General features: G+C 38.0%; 1 protein-coding gene across 1 annotated transcript in view; it reads right to left on the reverse strand.

The window, feature by feature from the left end:
- Nucleotides 1-4756: 4756 nt before the first annotated feature.
- st6gal2a (ST6 beta-galactosamide alpha-2,6-sialyltranferase 2a) overlaps nt 4757-23439 on the reverse strand; it is a 35029-nt gene continuing 16346 nt past the window's right edge. Inside the window, exons 3-5 of the mRNA XM_069891133.1 lie at nt 21768-21869; nt 11382-11556; nt 4757-5087 (exon numbers count right to left, since the gene is read on the reverse strand). Coding sequence (XP_069747234.1) covers nt 4834-5087; nt 11382-11556; nt 21768-21869 — 531 coding nt within the window. The 3' untranslated portion in view covers nt 4757-4833. The remainder of the gene's footprint in view (nt 5088-11381; nt 11557-21767; nt 21870-23439) is intronic.

The following is a 23439-nucleotide window of genomic DNA, read 5'->3' on the forward strand; positions in this document are numbered from 1 at the left end:
TGGAGAAAAGTCCATTTTGAAGAAATTAGAAAGGATTGAGAATGCATAAATTGGGCTAGGTTGTTTTTTTGGCAAGGATGTGCTCAGTAAGTGGAAGGTCTTCAATGGTGGAATTTTGAGAGTTCAGAGTTTGTACAAACCAAGCTAGAAAATACACAGTAAATGGTGGGGCACTAAGGAGAAGAGGGATCTGGAATACATATACATAATTTCCTGTAAGTGGCATCACAGGTCAATAGAGTCATAAAGAAAGCTTTTGACACATTGGCCTTCATAAATCAAAGTATTGAGTATACCAAAACTGTAAAGCCATATTTGGAGTATTATGTACAGTTTTGGTCACTTAACTACAGGAAAGATGTCAATACAATTGAAAAAGTGGAGAGAAAATTTACTTGGATGTTGCTGATGTTTATGTAAGGTGTTACAGAGTAAGATTAAACAGGTTAGGACTATTCCTGGAGTATGGAGAAATGAAGGGATATTTGATAGAGATATGCAAAATAATGATAGGTATAGATGGAGTAAATGCAAGTAGGTTTTTTTTAAACTGAGGTTGGATGAAATAAATTAAGGTTAAGGGTGAAAGGAGAGGTTTGGGGGATTACTAGGGTGAATTTCTTCCCACAGAGAGTGATGGGAGTATGGAACGAGCTGCCAGCTGAGGTAATGAATGCAGGCTTAATTTTAACATTTAAGAAAAATTTTGACGGAACATGGATGGGAGAGATATTGATTAGAATCAGAATTTATTGTCATGGAATGTGTGCAGGTCAGTGGGACTAGGCAGAATGATAGTTTGGCACAGAAGGGTCGAAGGGGCTATTGTCTGTGGTTCTATCCTTCCAATTTGACAGGCTGGCACTTACACACAAGAGCTTTATCTTTGACGGTCAGGTAAATTAAGGAACCCAAGCTGATATTGGGCTTAAGTAGAAGTTATAGATATGATGACAAAATCCTGCCAAATAGGAATTGCCTTGTATTAATGGCTATTGGCACTGTTAGGGGGGGAAAATGCTTTATCCTCAGTGGTTCACTTCGAAGAAATGTTACTCCATTCAAAATAAAGGATACTGCAGAGGGATTTTGCATGTATTTGTGTAGACTTGGTCCACTGATAATCCAGATACATTCTTATTCTTTCAATACAAAATAATTTTTTTTAAAAAGTGAATATTCTGCAAGACAAATCATAAATAAATAAATATGAATCTTGAATGGCTTTTACAAATATTGGCAGGAGTACCACATTTTGGAAGCATATGGCAGGGAAAGAAAAGGATGGATGCATGGTTAAATTTAAGTAGATTGATTGTGGTCAGAAAGCCAGCTCCAATCTGCTGATTGGCAATGATAGATATTTTTGAAAAAAAAAATTAGAGGCTGGAAGTCTCTTATTATATCTACTTCTTGAGGCATGCAAAACCTGAAGATGGCCAGGTTTTGCATGCCTGAAGAAACCCTACAGCTGCAGCAATGCAAGAATATCTTCAAGAAAACTGTAAACTCCTTGGAGGGGAAGAGTGGCTGGTGTGCTGTCTGCGACCTCCCATTGACCCCTTCCCCCACTCCGCTGCTTCCCTCTTAAATTCCTTAGCTGGTGTAGTCACCCCTTTGTGATTTAATAATGAGATCATTTCTAACATCCTTATGGGTTTGAGATCCTGTCCCTTCTCCTTTCCACTACACCCCTTCTCAACAGAGATCAGAACCACCAGTTTTGGCATGCTCCCCATCTCAGAGAAGCCAAGTATGTCAAATAGGCTGACTTTTGGGTACAGGATCTGTGGGTCCAAATGCCACTCTATTCCAAGAGAATAATGGTATTCTGATAAACCTGGTGTTCTGAGCATTCTTTCTCAATCAGTTGCTGCTCAGTCCACTTCTCTGCCTACATAATCATTAAATCACCCTGAAGAGAAAGATGGACATCCTATGGGCTATACAGGAAAAATACTGTATTTCTTATGTTAGCAACATTTGATATTATTAATAACAAACTTTTCATTATTTGGTTGAATGCAAGCACAATTTTTAAAATATAATTTGTAAGTTTTAAGTTTGTCTAAAACCTATTTTTTCACTTCATTAGGCACTGATTTCTTTCCTTCTATTTTCTTCTACATAATAGTGATTAACAATTTGACTGTACAATTTGACTGTAAATTGGGCTGTACTGGATCATTTTATTGGAATTTCTGTAAAAAGAAAGTAATTTACAATAATACTATTTAAGATAATACCATATTGCCTTTGGCACTCTAAGCTTTCCCCATGTTTACCTCCAAATGTGACCTAATGTATTGTCTAGCTTCTTTTTGCACCCTTGCTGTGATGAAATCAAGACTCATTGGATTATAATTCAACGTTTGAAGGCCATACAACTCCCTTTTAAATTGAGACTCCCTTCTCTGTCTGAGAAAAGGTTAGGGAAAAAAGACGTTAACTTTCCATTTATCTTCAAACTTTTCAACTTTGACAAGTTCTTCAGGATTTCTCAAAAATATTAATTATGCTACTTTTTTCATGCTGCACTGAATCGAAGGACCAGGATACAATTTGTACAACTTTTCTTCACATTAATGTTGCATATTAATATCTTATTAAACAGCTTTTGATTCCAATACAAGAGGTGTCTTGCATGTTCATTTATAATTGCACCAAATGTGGAATTGATCTTGAGTGTGTGAAATCTGCTATGAAATTGGACCAAATGTAATGTTGATTGTATATCACAATTTTGAAATTGAATTATTTTAATAAATTGTGAGGATGAGATGTAACTTTACTTAAATAATAAGTATTTAAAATGGCTTATTATAATAAGCCTAGAAACATTCATTCATGTGTGCCTCTATTCCCACCATTTGGCCAACTTGTATTTTCTGTTATTTTTGTGGAAGCAACTAATGACTTGCATAGATTGGGTTCACTAGTTAGAGACCAGTCCTCAAATGTTAAGCAATGAGGTCCAAGGGCAGGGCCCAGTGTGGCTGGGGAAGTTGCCATTTGGACCCTCTACGATTCAAGACCCCATTTATTTCACTGTTGATCATTGCACAAAGCACTAGGAGATGGAAAATTTGCTTGTTAAAAATTGCATCACATTCTCTTTTTCATTTTTTAAAAAATCTTTGAAAATCAAGCTGTCAAAAATCTTTCAAATGTTCAAAAAAATCTTTCATCTGTTGAAATAGAGAATGTCACTAGGTGACAATAATACAATTTTCTCGGACACTCTGGCTATTCCTGGCTCATTAAAAAAATTACATAATTATTTTTAACCTTTTTGATTGAAATGATTGTTAAAATAGAGAAAGCGACTAGGTGACAATAATACAATTTTCTTGGGCACTCTAGCTATTCCTGGATTTTACTGTAAACCTTTTTGATTGAAATGATGGCTTAACTGATTGGAGAATGGATTGCATGTGGTCTTTCCAGCTGCCCTTCAAACTTGTGGTTAGGCATTTGCACATCATAAGATTCTGTTCTGCTCACAATCTAAAAAAGGTGATGCATCAACTACCCAGTGGAAAGTCTTTTGAGGCAAGGCATTGCCCAGTAGGATGGATGTTAACTTGGACGTGTTGTTAAAAACAAATGATAATCTCTCCCGTTTTGCCCTATGGTTTATGAACATGTCAAGAATACATTATTGGATCGGTCCCCAGTGAATTAAATTAGTATTATTAAAACTTACTGAAATAGATGGTTTGAATTAAGAATCTCGATATTTACTGTTGGATTTTAACAGGAAACATTAAGCTAAGTACTACTAATAAATGTAAAGTAAATTACTGTAATTTCTAATCATGGAAAAATACATTTGAAATGTTTATGTCTTTATTTCAGTAACATGATGTGATTGTCTAATTGTGTAATATTACAAATTTTACCAACTGTGGGAGCCCTGATTATTTCTGATCTATCAGTAAATGTCGGTATCAGAACTGTGATCTTTATAGCAATTTTCTAGTGATAAATCATAGTTCATGTTTCACATTATCCATTTAATGTCATGCAATATACAAAATTAAATATCAGCAATATCTGATCAATCTGAAGGTTAGATTTTTTTCCACCTTTTGCCATTACATGGAAAATTAGGCAAAGTTCGAGAGAGATAGCTGGATAATCAGATCCCACCTATTTCACCATCCAATTGAAAGGCCATCCTTAACATTTGGAAAATACATTGAATTTTCATGAACTTGACTTCAGAACAACTTTTTAAGAGGTTGAAATACATTCAACTAGTTGTGCAAATCAGCATTCCAATTTACACTGCTTATTTTCTTTTATATTTCACTGAGGAAATTGCTACAAAAATATTACTTTCTGTAACAACATCATTCTTTCATCCAGGAATTGTTAGCGCCTAGAAATCAGCTCATTTTCAAATTTTCCTTATGTAATATTGAATGATAAGAAGTTATGTTTGAAAAATTGTTGAAATTTACCTCCATGTATTTCACTATGGCAAACTTAACTTCTGGAAATGATTATCATAAAAGTTAAATGGTTCAATAAGAGTTCCATCTGTTACATCACTATGCCTGTGTTTTGAGAATAAAATTAACAATGTTTTGTACAAATGAGCTCTTGCCAAAATTATGGTGGTACAAAAGAAAGGGAATTAATTTTCAATCTATGCATTAAATCTTTATCGAAGTTTGACTTTATTTTAGATGGTCATTTTGTGAAAGACCATCTCACAAAAAATTGCCAAAATTATTCCTAATTCCTCATTTCAAGTATTTTATTTAAGCTAATTTAAGAAGTATCTACGTCATGTACAAAAGCAATGATCTTTCTGCAGGCCAAGATTCAATATTCACTAGAACACTTCATAGTACTAAAACCAGGTAGAATAACCTTGCCTTTTGTATATAAATCTGCTTCCATCCCTTTGTTCATCCGTTGGACCAACAATTTCTCATAGAGCAAGGGGTGGTAGGCACCGAAGGTACAGGCTGCATCATAATATCGCTCATGGTAATGACAGAGATCAGTCTGTCTGATGGAAGGAATATATTCATAGATATTGACATTATCACACAAAGTCATCATTATGAGAATTCCTGGGAAAAAAATAAAAATACACGATTATCTTCAGTATTTGCATCAAAAAAATGCTTTTAAAAACAGAATCTATCCACATTATCAAAATATTTCATGGAAATAGGACAAAAGTTGCATATCAGCCCCAAGAGAAATGTTAGTATAAATTGTTTTGGGACATGTTGACACTTGCAGATCATTTTTACACAGTGCAGAGAGAGGTGCAGGTTTTGAAGCTTGCTGATCAGTTCTGTAGGGATGATGGTGTTGGAAGTTGAGCTGTAATTGATGAAAAGCAGCCTGATGTAAGTGTTGCTGTTGTCTAGATGATCTAGGTCTGAGGGGAGAACCAGTAAGATTGCACCTGCTGCAAAGTGATTGTGGCAGAAAGCAAATTGCACTGTTTCCAGATCTTTGCTTGAGTACAAGTTAATTCTAGCCAATCTTTTAAAGCATTTCATCACAGTAGATACAAGTGTCGCTGGGCGATAGGTCCCTTGGAGGATGAGAAGTGGGAAATGGTTTCGGGTAATGAAAAAATGGCTGAGGCTTTGAATTAATATTTTGTGTCAGTATTCATGGTGAAGGACACGTCTACCACGTCAAAGATAGATGTTATGGATATGATGGGAGGTGAGGACCTGGATACAATAGCCATCACTAAAGAGGTAGTGCTGAGTAAACTTGTGGGCCTAAAGATGGAGAAGTCCCCTGATCCCGATGGAATGCATCCCAGGATACTGAAAGAAATGGCAGAAGTTATAGTAGAGGCATTGGTGATAATTTACTAAAATTCTCTGGCCTCTGGGCAAGTCCCAACAGATTGGATGATAGCAACTGTCACACCACTGTTCAAAAAAAGCAGGTAGGCAAAATGCAAGTAATAGTCCAGGTGGTTTAACATCTGTAGTTGGGAAAATGCTTGAACCTATCATTAAAGAAGAAATCGCGAGGCATCTGGAGCAAATTGGATCCATCAGGCAGATGCAGCATTGATTCACCAAAGGAAGGCCTATTTGACAAACTTCCTGGAGCTTTTTTTTGAGGATAACCAACCGACATTAAGTAGTACGGGCTCATGGCCCGGAAGGGCCTGTTATCATGCTGTGCATCAAATTTAAAAATATAATGAGTGCATAGATAAGGGGATCAGATGGACATGGTTTACTTGAATTTCCAGGCATTCAAGAAGGTGCCATATAAGACTTATCAATAAGATAAGGATGCATCGAGTTGGGGTGATGTATTAGCATGGATAGAGATTACTTAACCATTAGAAAGCAGAGGGTAGGGATACATGGATATTTATCTTGTTAGCAATCAGTGGTCAGCAGTCCGCAGGAGTTGATACTGGGTCAGTAACTGTTAATAATGTACATTAACCACCTGGAAAGGGGACAGAGTGTAATGTGTCCAAGTTTGCTGATGACACTAAATTAAGTGGAAAAGCAAATTGTGCAGAGGATAATGGAGAGTCAGCAGAAAAATAAAGGTAGGTTAAGTGAGTGAGCAAGAGTCTGGCAGATGGTGTACGATGTTTATAAATGTGAGGTTATCCACTTTGGAAGGAAAAAAATGAAGATCAGATTATCATTTAAATGGGAAGTGGTTGCAGCATACTGCCATGCAGAAGGACTTGGGAGTGCTTGTGCATGAATCATAATATGTTGGTTTGCCGATATCAAGAAGGCAAATGGATTGAGTTGTGTGGAGAAAGTATAAAAAGCACAATTAATGTGAGGTATAGGTTGGTACAATATAATTTTATTCATCAGATATACTTGACACCACAAAAGCTAAATAAATTAAACCAGACCTTTTCCAATTTATGCTTTAGATGTGGACAGGAAATTGGGTATGAGCCTATCATCAGATCAGCCAATATCTTATTGAATGGCAGAGCAGAGTCAAAGGGCCAGATGGCCTACACCTGCTCCTATTTCTTATGTTCTATGGTTCACCTTCTTGAAAGATGGTCTGACATTAGCCTCAGAGACAGATATCATAGGTTTGCCAGCTTCTGCACGGTTTCTCTTTGGTACCATTGAATTTACCTTTTCAAATCAAGCAAAAAAGCTGTTCAGCTCATCGGATAGTGTAGCATCACAGCCATTTATTATGTTAGCCTTTGTCTTGTAGGATATAATGGCCTGCAAGTCTTGCCATAGCAGGCAAGAATATGACATGGTTTCTCGCTACCTCAGAGTTATCTCTTTATTAGTAAGATAGCCTTCTGTAAGTCGTACCTAGAAATCTGGGTCATCAGAATTGAACGCCATCGGCCTAGCCATCAGCAGGTTGAAAATCCTTTAATTCATCCATAGCTTTTGGTTTGGGTACTCACAGTATGTACATGTGGGCACACACTCATCCACAGGTTCTAATGAAGTCAGTGACAGCTGTGGCATATTCATTCAAGTTTGAGGACAAGTTCTCAAATATGATCCAGTCAACTGATTCAAAGCAGTCCTGCAGGTGTTCCTCCACCTCCCTTGACCAAACTTGCACAGTCTTCACCACTGGTACTGTTGTCCTCCATCCCTGCTTGTATGCTGGGAGTAGAAGAATAGCCAGGTGATCTGACGCTAAAGTGCAGGCGTGGGATGGCTCAGTAGGCATTCTTGATGGTGGTGTAGTAGTGGTCCAGTAATGTTGGCTCCTCTGGTTGAGGAGGTAAGAGGTTGGTGATAGTTTATCAGAGATTTCTTCAGGTCCTCTACAATGATTGGAAAGGCATCAGTCTCGTGGCTGCTGATTACAGTACTTAGCCCCTCCAGTTTCAGCCTAATGTTAGCCTGGGGTGAAATGTACACAGCAACCAAGATGATGGTAGAAAACTCCCTGGGCAGATAGAATGGATAACACTTGATTACCAGGTGTTCCAGACTGGTGGAGCAGGACTGACATTGCATCACAATGAATTGATGATGGTGATGCAAACACCTCTGACTCTGCCTTTACTTGAAGCTGGTGTCTAGTCCTCGCAGTGGAAGGGGAAACACTTGGGCTGTAATGCTGTAACTGGAATGCCCCAAGTTCAGCCATGTTGAAAGACATCACACAGCAATTCCTGATATCCCTCTGCTGCTGTGGTCTGTCTTTGAGTTCATCCAGTTTATTTTCTAAAGATTGTACATTGGCCAGGAAGATGGAAGGGAGCAGAGGCCTCAAGGCCTGGTGTCATAGTTTAAACTGTAGCCAACTCCCTCTGCATCTGCGTGGTCAGGTCTTCCTTAAAGGGCCCAAACGCTGGCTTCTTGAATCGCCCACAGTCTGTCGGAGTTTATGTCACTCCTGACCATCGCTTAGTTTTCCAAAATATTTAATTCAACGTTACAAGTATGTCAGTTTCTGTGGCTGTGTGTTTGAGCTGTAATAGTTCTAAATTAGAATATCTGATGATTCCGGTCGGAGCTGCACGCAATGAGTCCCTGCTGTAAGGTTCCATCTTTTTTTTCTATCACTACAGATTTTGCATTGAAATTAATAAAAATAATTTATCATTTCAAAGCAAAAATATAAAATTTAAAGTACAAATTTTGTGCAGGAAAAGAAATTACAATGAGCTTCATAACAGTGACTACATTTCAAAACATAATTTGGATGCGGGTGTTCAAAAACTGTTAAAGGTGCAGTATAAACTTTAAGGTTCTTGTTCTCCCTCACAACAGGATCTTTCTATTAAACATACTGAGGAAAGGAGCTGGCTCAATGAAGCAGTAACTAATTGTAACTAATCTGTTTTAAATTAACACTTCAACACAGAATGTTAACAGTCCTCTTCAGACAACCCTGGGACCTTCGAAATTTGATATTACTTTTAAATAGACCTCCTTAAAAATGTGTTAAGTTTGATGAATTGCAACAGAACTATATCATACATGGATATCTTCAAAAATTAATATCTAACAAAATAAAAGTCTTGCAGAATATTTAACATCCTGTCCATTCTCTGCTCTTTCTGGTTGTTGGTGTTCACTTTCAAATTATCCATCCCTCACTCCTCCCCTTAGAAATTAGTTATTTCCCTTACTCGGAGGGCACTGCTCATTCTTAGAAATTAGTTATTTCCCTTACTCGGAGGGCACTCCTCCCCTTAGAAATTAGTTATTTCCCTTACTCAGAGGGCACTGCTCATTCTTGATGCTTAATTTTTTTTATTTTTCACACTATGAACCATATCAACCAAAAATACACACAAACATTTCCTTCTTAAATATACACAGCGTCATTTTCTCCCCTTTTATCCCCTCCCTTCCCTCTCTTCTTCCCACCCCCTCCCCACCCGCTAAACATTCAATATACAATACAATAAACCCATTAAACAATGTCATCACGCAATGAAAATACACAAGAAAATTGTGTCATCTACTTTTACATACTGGGTCAGTTCTGTCATCTTAGGGGGTGTAGGTCCAAGGCAAGACCTTTCTATTGTGTTCCGTGTACGGTTCCCAAATTTGTTCGAATACTGTGACTTTATTTTTTAAATTATATGTTATTTTTTTCCAATGGAATACATTTATTCATTTCCATGTACCATTGCTGTACTCTCAGGCTCTCTTCTGATTTCCAGGTTGACATTATACATTTTTTTGCTACAGCTAAGGCTATCATAATAAATATTTTTTGTGCTTCATCCAGTTTAAGGCCTAATTCTTTACTTCTTATATTACTTAGAAGAAAGATCTCTGGATTTTTTGGTATGTTGCTTTTTGTGATTTTATTTAATACCTGATTTAGATCTTCCCAAAACTTTTCCACTTTCTCACATGCCCAAATTGCATGTACTGTTGTTCCAGTTTCCTTCTTACAGTGAAAACATCTATCTGATACTGTTGGGTCCCATTTATTTAACTTTTGGGGCATGATGTATAGCTTGTGTAACCAATTATATTGTATCATGCATAACCTCGTGTTTATTGTATTTCTCATAGTTCCGGAGCATAGCTTTTCCCATTTTTCATTTTTTATCTTTATGTTTAGATCTTGTTCCCACTTTTGTTTGGGATTACAGCTTATTTCATCTTTCTCTTTCTCTTGCAGCTTGATGTACATGTTTGTTATAAATCTTTTAATTATCATCGTGTCTGTAATCACATATTCAAAGCTGCTTCCCAATTTGTCCTTTAAGTAGGTTTTCAGTTGGTGGTAATGCAAACATTGTACTGTGAGTTATACCATATTTGTACTTCATTTGTTCAAAAGATAATAAATTATTTCCCAAAAAACAATTTTCTATTCTTTTGATCCCTTTTCTCTCCCATTCTCTAAAGGAAAGGTTATCTATTGTGAAAGGGATTAGTTGATTTTGCGTCAATAATAATTTTGGTAGTTGGTAATTTGTTTTTTTCCTTTCTACGTGAATTTTCTTCCAAATGTTGTTCTAATTCTTGATGCTTAAATGCAAGCAAGTCAAGCAAGCTAATGCACTTCTCTGTTCTAACCAGGAGTTATGCATTAAGGCTTGTTGACAATTCCATAAATATTTTTAAACTGGCAAAAGTTAACTGTCATGTATTCCTGATGGAATATTTCATTATTTCTTGCATGTGTTTATCATTTGAGCTAAGACCTTTACAAGTAATTTAACTTTAATTTAATAAAATCTCTAATTGTTCTCAAAATTGCATGCAAAATGCCTTTTCTTTTGTTGGACTCTAAAATAGTAATTGTTTATTGCTAATTTTTAACAATACATAGGCATATGGGGTTTATGTAGCACATTTCATATCATAGAAGACTACAGCGATGAAATAGGCACTTTGGCCCATCTAGTCTATGCTGAACTATTATCTGCCTAGACCCATTGACCAGCACGCAGACTATAGCCCTCCATACCCCTCCCATCCATGTACCTATCCAAATTTTTCTTAAATGTCTCACATTCACCATTTCAGCTGGCAGTTCATTCCAAACTCCCATCACTCTCTGCGCAAAAAAATTCCCCCTGAAATTCCCTTTAAATATTTCTTCTTTTACCCTTAACCCACATCCATTTTTCACTTCCAATATCATTTAAAAAAATTTAAATATCTATAGGTTCAGTTTTCCAGTATATCATTTGAAAGTTAAAAATTGTAGCATGACAAATCAGAAAGTCTGAAGATAAGACTGAAAATGCTGGAGATACTCAGCAGGGTGGTCAACAACTTTTAACATTTTGGGTTGATTACCTTTCAGTGGACATCCAGTTCTGAAATAACATCACCAACAAAAAAAAACTGTTGCACATTTCCAGCATTTTGTGTTGAATTTCAGAATTCCAGCCCCTGCAGTATTTGACTTTGGGAAAGGAAGTAAGCAGAACTTACCAATGAAGCCAGATGAGGGGGGATTTGGCTGTATCTTTTCCTGAGTATTTTCCTGGATTATATCCCAAATCTGCCAGACAAAATTTGGATGAAGAATGTAGAAGGGCTGGTCAGGGTTCTTTCTTCTGTATCGCAAATAGGGCGTGAATAGGTTGTAATCTGGCTTCTTGTACCACTGTTGAGCATAGGGTGCGAGTTAAAAGGGATCAAAACTCTCTCTTTCAATGATGCAGCTCAAAGCAGAAAGAAAATATATTATTTCCTTCTACTCTCATTGTTTACAGAACTGTGAAACAAAACTAGTATTTTTGTATAAATGTAACATTCAGATAAAACCAGCAACTGTTAGCCTTATGACCCTGATGACCATAACCAATTTGATCAAATATTGTAAGTTAAGTTAGTCATGAACTGTAAAGAGTACAACTACAATTCTGTGAATAAACTGATACATGTACAGGTCCTGTGCCAATTTGTACAATTTACCCTCTATTGTAGAATCTTAGACAAAGATGGGAGTCCATCACTTCTGTCAAGAGACACAGTTTTGATAGGATGAACTGGAGGTCCACTGAAAGGTAATAAACCCAAAATGTTAAAAGCACCCAGGGGAAATCTATGCAGACATAGGGAGAATGTACAAACTCATTGTGGACAGCACTGGATTTGAACCCAAGTTGCTGGCACCTTAATAGCATTGCACTAATGGCTACACTAACAGTGCTGCCCCTACACTATCATTGCCGCTACTTGTAGTATATCTACATGGTCAACATGGAGAGACAAAGACCCTTTTTCTAAGTCCCTTGATTCCATAACCAAATGCATCCGTCATTTGAAGAGTCAAAAGCCTGGAATTCTCGGCAGAAAATATTTTCCCTTATGTCCTTACAGCAAACTAGTCTAGGTGGCCCAAGCAACAAATATTTTTCAGAACTAAGGAATTTTCAGAAAACCTTCCTCAATTTTAAAATCCACAGAAAAAAATGGGCACAAGATTTGTTTAGAGAAAATATGACACATTCATTAGAATTTGGCAATCTTACTTGCAGTACATTGGTACTCAGATAGGTTGATTTTTCCCCCTTTTAAATAGGGATAAGGTTAAATTATCCCAGTATGGCCAGAGGTGTGATTATGGAAATAGGACTTGGCCCAGATGATGTACCAGCCCTTTTCTTTTTCAGTTTCTTCATTTTCTTTTTCTTTTTTTTTAAACTTTATTTATTCACTCAAGATATAGGTAATAAGTAACATATCATTAATATTACATTTTATATTCTATATAAAAGAAAAAAGAGAGAAAAAAGAGAACCCCCCCCCCTTCAGCCAACTCTCCTAAGGAGAGCCATGAAAAAAAGAGAAAAAAAAAGAAAAATGAAGCATACATATTAAAATCTAATCAATGTAAATCAAAATGTAAATATTCTGAATATAACAACCACTTATGAAGAAAAAAATTATAATGCTTTTTTTTCTAATTTTTTCTTTTTTTTAATTTGTTATTTATTTATTTTATTTTTTTCTTCTTTTTTTAATTATTTTGGAGGGCCTATATACGTTGATTTGATTCTTTTTCTTGAGTGTCTTTCTTTGAATGGCATTGCCTTGGTTTTTTTTCATTACAGGTCTTGATAGAGGTCGTGAAGCCCCATGATAAGTGGGATCGAGATAAGTTTCTGGAATGTATTCACTATGGCGGGTGCAGTGGGGGGTTAGACAAATAGAGACTTTGGGCATGCATATGTACATGAAATGGCTTTGTTTATTGGATTTTGTACGTCTGTGAAAACTAAAATAAAATATTAAAAAATAAAAAGGATTTGTTTAGAGAAATTAACTTATAAAGTTCAAAATGTGGTTGTAATGTATTGTAGGTTTAGAAGTGCACTGTAAATAGATATATGATGCTTCATTCATTGTTTAATACAAATCTAAAATAGTTCCCAGCAGCACACAGTATATATGAGTGATGACGTCATTACACCTGCAGGCATATATACACAGCAGTGGTTAAATATTTGGTTGAGAAAGCCTGATTAATACATTATCCATTTACCCCAAATTACTGTTTACCATTAGAGTAACATAACTTTAAACAGAAGCTTGGTACCATAATTATCTTTGCTTTTTGGGACACATCTTTAAGGAGGGAACATTTTAATCTGCCTCAATTTCAACCTGAACCCAACCTTTTGGAACTGCTGTAAAATGGCAAATAGAATTTAATGCAAACAAGTGTGAAGTGTTGCATTTTGGAAGGACAAACCTCGGTAGAACATACACTGTAAATGTTAGGGCACTGAAGAGCATGGAGGAAAAGAAGGATCTGGAAATTCAAATACAAAATTCCTGATAGTGGTGTCGTAAAGAGAGCTTTTGGCATATTGGCCTACATAAATCAAAGCAATGAGTGTAGGAATTGGAACGTTTTGGTGAGGTTGTATAACAGATTGGTGAGGCCATATTTGGAATGTTGTGTGCAGTTTTGGTCACCAGACTACAGGAAGGATATTAATAGAATTGAAAGAATGCAGATGAGATTAATAAGGATGTTGCCAGATCTTGAAGAACGGAAAAGGTTACAGATCAGGACAGAAAAATGGGAGATTTGCTAGAGATATACAAAATTATGATGGGTATAGATAGGGAGAATACACGCAGATTTTTTTTTCCACTGAAGTTAGGGGAGATAAAATCTAGAGAACATGGGTTAAAGGTGAAAGATGAAAAGTTTAAAGGGAATATCTTCATGCAGAGAATGGTGCAACTATGGAACAAGCTGCCAAATGAATTGGTAATGCAGGCTTTATTTGGAAATTTAAGATAATGTACAAGGATGGGAGGGATATGGTACAGTTGCAGGTCAGTGGGACTAGGCAGGAAAATAATTTGGCAGACTGGTAGCACCAAAGGGCCCATTTCTGTTGTTACGAGCCTAGAGGACCCCAAAACCCAGCAATAGAAATTCACCAAGACAAATGTTACTTAAAACAAAAGTTACTTTTAATTTTCTTTAAACATAAAAACAGGATCAAACTTTAACTTATTACTGTTAACAACCTAACCTAACTTAGCCCCCTTCTAATTCTAAGTGCACATGTAAGTAATATGTACAAGTTCAGAAAAGTTCTTTGATTCACAGTCCAATCTCACTTCTCACTCCTCCAAGTTCACCGGTATCAGGCAATTCTTATACTGTGCACAGAATTTAATATTTATGAATTTCACCAGGCTTTGGTGCTTGAAAGGTAAATGGTTACCACTCAGGAAGGTTCTTGTCAATTTTCAAAGAGAGATTTGTTTTTCGCTGGACACCCACAACTGATTCCTTGTAACCAGCCACTTCAGTGTCTTGCTGAAGAAACTTGTCCCATCAGGGTTTTCTAGATGATTATCTCTTTCTTTCAGGTCACCACAGAGTTCCTTTTCTGTTTCCCTTATTTCAGGTGAAACACTCTAGCCAGTCATTTCCTCTCATATGGACCACAAGGGTTTTCAACAGGCTGAACCTCATGATCCTCTTAGAACAGCAAACTGGAACCAGACAGATTGCAGCACTGGACCCAATCTTCCAAGCCTGTTTAACTATTGCTTTCAAAACAATAATCCATTTACACCTGCTTTTGAAGTTCTTTAGCAAAGCAGTCTCATTGTTTTATTGTCTTTGCAAAGGCTCTCGGCACCCACATTACTGACTTTCAGCAAAGCTCTTGCATTTTAAATGAGATCTGTTTTGTAAAGTGTTTGTTTGTTTGTGACCTACACTCTAAAACCCTGCAATCTATCTCCTTTAAAACATATCTATATACAATATAAAAGATAATATATCCATCACACTGCACTGCACTATGGTTCTAAGGTCAGAAGGGAATGCAAGTCATCTAAGATTAGCATTAAAAATACAGTTCCACAGCAACCTGTGCAGAAACCAAGTTAGACAATAAATTGAAATAGGAAAGAGTCTTAAGAAATAAAAAAACATTCTAAACTGCACAAACTTTAAGGACAATTAAATAAAACATTTCATGGGTGGTAAAGAGGCTGCCTTTGGAAGTGGCAACTTTACGTCAATATCTGTGAGATGCTAATGCACCAGATCTTATTGCCACACACAGGCTGACAGTAAAAAAGATGTTTATTTACTTTGATTCAATAGGTAAAGGTGCGATTGACAAATTAGCTAAGAAGCTCCATTTTGATTGGAAAAGCTGGTGTCAGGCAGATGGAGGGGAGGAGGCAGCAACAGAGACTGGGAGGTAATTGGAGCAACAAAATGTTGCTGATATTAAGGAATCTGTAAAGAATGGAAGGTGATGAGTGGAACCAGAATAGGGAGGGATGGTGGGCAGATGAGAACAGTGGGGACTGGGGACCCAGTGGGTTGGTGTGCGGGTGAAAAGAAACTGTGTAATGGAGAGTTTTAAAAGAATAGTGGGTAAGAGGGTGTGGGTAGATCAGAAGAAGAGAAAGGTAGAGGGGTAAACCAGAAATTCTCCCGATGGCAGTGATGCAGTACGCAAGAGTGCTGGAGAAACTCAGCAGGTCACAAGAAGTAAAGGGCAGTTGACATGTCAGGCCTGAGCCCTTCTACAGGTATGCCGAAAATCAGTCAGCTGCAATTTTGACAGACGCAAGGGGGTTACTCAAAATGGGAGAACTTCAACTTTTGCTCGGCATTGAGCATCGGATTTTCTTGTCTCTCCAAGATTTAATGTGTTTGTTATTCTGTCAAGTAAAACTTTATGAAATCTAGGCTTCAGCACTCAGCTTGGCAGCTGAATATTTAAAAGTGTGACAACAAACAAAAAGATCATCTCTTGCTGGAAATCAGCCTCTGCATACTCTAAAGCAGCAGTGTTTGATAATGATGGAAATGCCTTAAATTGATTTATTGTCATGTGCATTGATGTACAGTGAAAATCTTTGTATTGCATGCTATCCAGGCAAATCAATCTCTACATTCTGCAGCAGGTTATCCAAGAATAAAGGCAGTGTTACAATAAAACAACACTGTAGGCTTTCCTACATACAAGGGGAGGATCTGCTAGAAGTAGTTCACAGAAAGTCGCCATGTTCTAGCACCATTTTGTGTAGTCCTGGTTGCAGAGGTAAAGGTTTACTCCTTAGTTTTGGATGGTGTGGCAGTACAAACCAGCGGCAACAGATCAAGAGTTAAAGTCAATTCAAACAATGATATGATTAGCATGTAGGAAGAACAGATCCAAAGTGGTAAGCATTCTTTAAAATTCCCATAAACCATGAAAAGAGGAAGAAAATGAATAAAAGAATAAGGGTCAGAGCAGAGAAGTGAAAGTGCCCACCAGCAGTGCTGTTTGGTACATTGGATTATTTATCTGTGACAATTGTGACTTTCTGTTTGTAAATGAGGTGTTACTGATTGCACTTCTACCTGTTAAACCCAAAATATATTTGAAGGGATTCCAGGCTGCATTTAAAATCTACGGAACATTGCACACATAATCCTGTGACGGGAATTTTCAACACAACAATCTGCTAATATTGATAAGCCAAGACATTTTATCTCTCATTAAATCTCAAAATGCAGAAATCTACACATCTCTGTTTTCTCTCTAAATGTCAAAGCTTTGTCCAATTTGAATGATAAAAATCTGCTTACTTTTTGAAAGATCATAACCTTTTTAAAATCATATTTTATCAAATGTAATAAATCAGGATATCAGATCCATTTTAAAAGTTGGGGTTATCTCAATCATTGAAAATCAGCTCCTATTATTGAACAATAAGATCTTTTCCTCCCCCCAAACACAGCTAATATTTTACTAATTCTTGTATGCTAGTAGCTCCTTCAATTTGCTCAACTCAAATTCCCTGCCTCCTTTTCCCTCTCCATTCTCTTCTCGTACTTGCTGTCCTGATCCATTTGCTACCCATTTGTACTGAAGATAATACCACAGAAAGAAAACAAAAATGTAAAATTATACAGTATCCTTAAAGAACTCAAAACATTACAAAATAATTTTTCATCAAAAAATTACTTTTGAATTGAAGAATGATACGGGTGGGAGCAGTGGTAGCTTGGGAATGGAGTCATTGGAGGTGGAGCAAAATCCAAGGCTCTCTCACTTCTTGCCATTTTAATATAGAGATGTTTGGCTTGTGTACGAGGTTCATGCCTCAGGGAGACATTGATTCAAACACTGGTATCTGATGACATTTTTCAGAACTTTACAATGTTAATTTGTAATAGCTCTTTCAGAACCAGATGTTGGTACCATTCGTGGATATCATATTACAGCAGATGTAGAGGAAGAGTGGGGTGTGGGAAGCATTTTTCTTAAGATTTTCGTATGAGTGAAGGAGGTCAGAGAGTTTCTTAACTCTTCTCATGCCCCAGCTGCAAACACCCTCCTCATATCCACCAATATGACTGTCCAGAACTTGATTATTGAGCTGAAGAACATTTCAAAAACAGCCACATTACCTGCAGTAATAATACAAGGCAAACAATGTAAGCACAGCAGATCAACACAGATATTTTTTTTCCCATAACCTGATGAATTGTTACCATAATCTATGGATATTTGTAGATTTAATCAACTGAAATTCAATTCCCCAGCTCCAGTTGTGGAACAAGGTCAAAAGCCCAATTTTATGGATGAACTACCATGTTACTACAAAAACACAAAAAGCTGGAGAAGCTCAGCTGGTCAAACAGTGTCGTTTATGGAGCAAAGGTAAAGATACAATCACTGATGTTTTGCGCTTGAGCCCTTCATCAAGGTATAGAAGAATGTTGGCAGGCGTCTGAACGAAAGGACATGAGGGGGTGAGAAGGTGGGGGCAAAGGCAGGAGATAATAGGTGGAGCAGGGAGGGAAGGGACAACAGTGATCAGAGGAAGAAGGGATGGCTGGGTGGGGAAGGGAGGGGAGAAAACTGGAAAGGAGGAGTGGAAAAAAGGCAACCAGATTAGCAGAAAGCAGAGAAGTCATTGCTAATGCCATCTGGCCGGAGAGTGTCCAGGCAGAAAATAAAATGGCTACTGGGAGGTCTCTATTGTTGCAGATGGAGAGGAGATGTTCAGCGAAGCGATCTCCCAATCTGCGAACGGTCTCTCCGATGTAGAGAACCCCACAAAGGGATGCAGTAAATAAGTCCTGTGGATATACAAGAGAAGCATTGTTTCACTTGAAAGACCTCTTTGGGGCCCCAGACCAAGGTGAGGGAAGTTTGGGCACAAGTATTGCACCTCCTGCAGCCACAAGGGAAGGTGCTGGGGGTTGGGGCGATAGTTGGAGAGGGATGAGTGCACAAGGGAATCACAGAGGTAGTAGTCCCTGCAGAAAATTGAGAGGGGAGAAGAAGGAAAAATGTGTCTGGTGTTGGGATCCTATAGAAAGTGCCAGAAATTCGGGTGGAATATGTATTCGATGCGGAGACTAGTGGGGTGGTAGGTGAGGATGAGGGGATTCTATGTTTGTTGCACCTGGGGGCAGACAGGGCCAGGGCAGGCGAGCGGGAAATGGAGGAGATGCAGATGAGAGCTGAGTTGATGGTGGTGGAAGAAGGCAGACATTTCACTACTATGTTAGTGCATCCTTGAGGCTAAAAGCCCAGCTTTTCATACACCAGAAAATTCTTGAAAGAGTATCTTGTTCTTCAAATTCCTTCTGTTCCTTCTTCTCATTGAACGCAATACAAGCTGACTTTAACATATTAGCATACATAATGCTATTGAATTGATTAATCATTAAGCAGTGAACCTTTTTCACAAAATTAAATTCAATGTCAGATTCAGATATGGAATTTTAATTTCCTCTTCCCCTCTCACAATGGACAGGAGAGAGTCAGGGGTTGAAAATAAAAAAATAATGCACATTGTGGACCACTTTTCACATATATGCCAACACGCCACATGGCCTCAGTCCAGGAGAGTTTGGACACTTTCTTTAATATTTAAGTTAGGCTCCACATTTGCAATTGGAAGACTGATGCACGTGCAACAAATCAGCTAAAAAGAATGAGATCAAGTAGGCTGTATTATTCAAGCACTGTGTGTGGGCCGAGGGAATGGCAAGGTAACTGAGTGGGGTAATCAGTAGGGAAAATAATTAATTAGCATGAAGTAATCTCAGTGGCAAAAATGAAAATTTGGAACATAAATCTTCTGTATTTCAATTACTTCTTATTCTGGACAGTGACCAGTTCCATTATCTAAGACATATCCGAATTTGGTATAAAGCAAGCATTATATACCATTCATAAATATTTATCAGTATTTCATTTAGTAGTTTGACATCACATACATTTATTTTAATGTAACTTTATAAGGGCTATTTGATAGATTAACTAATGGTTTGCATATTTTCCATCCCTCTAAAGCACATAACAGAAAAGATCTATTAATAACAAGTGACCTCTGTAGAATACAGGCTACCTGTGAGACATGCAAGGGGAACAGGTTGGAATGACGAATAGGATCGCAGTAATAGGTACAAGTCCTAAAGGAGAAATGTTGCTGTGGATAAATGCAGTTCTGCTTTGCAGGGTCAAAAGGTTGGTAAACAAGAAAATCTGCAGATTCTGGAGTTTGCAGATTAAGAGTCAACATCTTATTTTTTGGCACAGAACAACCATAAATATAGAAATTTTGAGCAAAGGATGAGAAGTTGGAGGGAATCAGCATATCAGGAAGCATCCATAAATGGTCAGGAGCCTTCAGGTTTCGGGTCGCATGCCTTTATTGAGACAAGGATAGTAAGAGGAGATATCAAGGGATGTGTAAAGTGGGAAGGCTGGAGAGGGGCAAGAGGTAATTGAATACTGATCAAAAGTTGGGTAGGTGAAGAAACTGATGAAAGAGACCACACGGGGTGGTGGGGGAAGGATTTAAGAGAACAGTAAGTACAGGAGCAGGTAAAGTTCAGAGGGAAAGTTCATCTTGCTTTGTTTATTACAGTTTATTTTGACCTTTATCTTTTCCCCTTCTTGCACTATTTTGATCACTCTATTCTGCATTGTTTCTTAGGTTTGGAAAATAACAGCTACATTTTAAGTTCCTTTGCTAAAATCATTTGGTTATTTGAACAAGCCTTCCTGCTTGTGTAGGAGGTGATTATGGTAGCATGACATTATTGGATTACTGTACTTCAGTATCATAATGATTGAAAAAATGCAAATAAGCTCATGGATAGTCTCCATCTCAGAATGATTCAACTTATGGTTTGGTTACTCAGAGAATTAATGATCTTAGATGTAGACATTCTCATTGTCCTAAATGCAGTTCTCAATGGAAAGTGAAGGCTCTGTTTTTCTGCAGGATGCTTGGTCAGATTGTTTTTCCCAAAGAAGACAACAAGATAAACAGAAAGGGGGTTTGGTTTCAGATCAGATCAGATGCTTTTTATGTCATGTAATAAAATTAAAATGTAATATAACACAAATTTGCCTTTAGTCTGTCATGATGCAGACAAAGATCTGCCATGAGGAAAAAAGTAAAAGAGAGTCCCGTCAGATTTGCCTCCAGAGCTCCCACAGCTTTCACAAATGCACAAGACTCCAGTTCAAACCATTGGCAATCTGATCCCAGATTTGAACCTTGACATGATGAGGAAGCCTTCAGTGCCCAGGGTCCTTCGGGAGTCCTCCTTTCCCTCAGCTTCCTCTCGAATCCCAGTTCTGATATCTAGTTCTCATGAGCCAGTCTCTAGCAACCCACAGCCTGGTGTGAGAGTAACCCACAACCTATGTGGATTCCTCGCCCTCACGTCCCCAACAGCTCGCCATCAAAGCCCCTCACTGGTCCATTACCATGGTCACAGTCCTTGAGGTCATGTCCTCTGCTTCTTCTTAACCAAGGGAAGGGGCATGTTCTCCCCATTACTGGTGCCCTGCGCCAGTCCGTTGCTCCCCCAGAATCTGCAAACACTCGAGGCTGCTGCCAAATACGGGCACAGTCAACTTGCGCTCAGACTTAGTGGTTGCAGGATTTTAAAATGAATCAACATTGGCTCCTTTAACAGGCTGTCTAAAGCCTCCAAGGAGCCATCGGCAGTCAGACTGGGTGGTAGGACCTGGCAGAGGAGCACTGTATCCAAGATCCCTGTTCTCCTCGGGTCCACACCAGCAGCAGTGCTGTCATTATTGCAGCTCCACCTTTTATTTTTTAATATTTCATCTGAATACAGCTGCAGAAATGTGGCCCCACCAAAGTGTTGTAGTCCAGGTCTCGAATCCATCTGACAGAGATGGAGGTGCTATGACTGAACTAAGATGGCACCATCATCCTTGATCTATAGTGATAAAGACATTACATCTTAACATCTGCAGATTTTAATTCTATTAACATAAACCATCACATTGATTAAAACCCAACATAAATAGTTCTGTCTGTCCCTCTTACCTTAAGCAAGTTTATGGAGTAAGGTGCAGGATCCCAGGCCACCAGAACCACGTTCTTGAATAGAGTGCTATTGTTAAACTTATGCTCTGGGTTAACAAGTATCTGAAAATCAGAACAGAAAGAAACAAGTTTAGGCATTTGAATGAAATATTTGGCTTAATCAGAGCAGTTGCAGCAATGTGTAAAATTAAATCCCTCGATACTACATGAAATAGTGAAAAGAAATCAAACAGTATTGTTTACTAATTTAAAAGATAATTGTTATGCGTGTTGAAGCCAAAAGAAAAAAAAATGCTGATATTAAATCTATGGGAAAATGGGTATAACAGTAAAATCAATGTCTTCATTGATGGAGCAGGACTAGGTTTACAAGGTTCCTGAGAGACAACATGAAGCAGACCACCTCTCATCTCTAAAGGAAACCTCCCAGATTCACTGACAACTGGAAAGCATAAAATTGTTTGGTGTGACCTTTGAAGTAGTGAGTGAACTTACAACTCACTACTCCATTCAAAAGCAATGCCAAAATTAAAGTTTAGATTAAATGCAATGCTATTCCAATAGTGTTCATGCAAAAGAATCCAATTTGGTACTTTGTGCTTAATTCTACACTCTGTGATGAAACATTATTTTGCAACAATTCGATTTGATCTCCCTGAAATCCATTGGCCAAATCTCATTCCATCTCCCAAATGCCACAATCAGCATTTCACATGAGATTTGTTTCTGTAACAAGGAGACATGATGATGGGTAGTACATTAACAAATGATAGTCATTGCATTCATATCTTCAAATGTAATTTCTATTTTATCTGTGGAATAGTTGTTATTGGCTCGAACCACATTGCTGATCATTCCTTGGTGAGTTGCCGGCAGTCACAACCTCCTGCTTCACCTCCAGTGATGTTTGCATGGACATCCTTTCACCACATGGATTTCCTCCCAGTTGCTCTTGTTTCTACACCACCCCCCCCTTCCCTCTTGGGCACTCAAGCACCTCCCCTTCACTCATGGGCACTTGAAGCCCCCACTTCCCCAGCCCGGTTGTTTTCATTTCCCCCTCGTTTCCCTCCCGGTTGCTCGTCCCCTCCCCCTTCCATCGTGGTGCCTTGAGCACCACCCCCTCTTCCATCCTGGGGATCCAAGTGCCACCTTCCCTTCCCTCCCAGGCACATGAGCACCCTCTTTTTCCTCTCATGTGCTCAAGTGTCTTCCCTTCACTTGTCATTTGGTGCTGTCTTTGTGCATCATTCTGTGCAACTCTAACTGGGAAGAAATGAAATTACAAACAACCAGACCCCAGTCCTCCCTCCCTCGACTGATACTGGGAGGCAACAGAGGTAGGAGCAGAATTTCTAAAGGAGTGGTAGAAGGGGCCAAACACTGATATTTATACTACTCTTCCTGCATAATCTTCACCTGTTTCCAGGTGGAATTAAAACAGATCTGGAGAAACTGCATGAAACTTCAAGAAAGCAATTTCTGCCACTGTGATTACTGTGATAGAACGTATCTTAGTTTGAGGTTTTGACCAGAAAAGAAAGGGATAATGATAAATCTCAGGGTAATAATAATTAGGCTGAATGCTGGAAAAGCATTGCATTAATGGACTTAATGGCCCTGCTGCTATTTACATGATCTTAACAGCAGTTGTGAAGAGTGAACCAATTTC

Source organism: Narcine bancroftii, chromosome 7, assembly GCF_036971445.1.
Source record: "Narcine bancroftii isolate sNarBan1 chromosome 7, sNarBan1.hap1, whole genome shotgun sequence".
Taxonomy (NCBI): Eukaryota; Metazoa; Chordata; class Chondrichthyes; order Torpediniformes; family Narcinidae; genus Narcine; species Narcine bancroftii.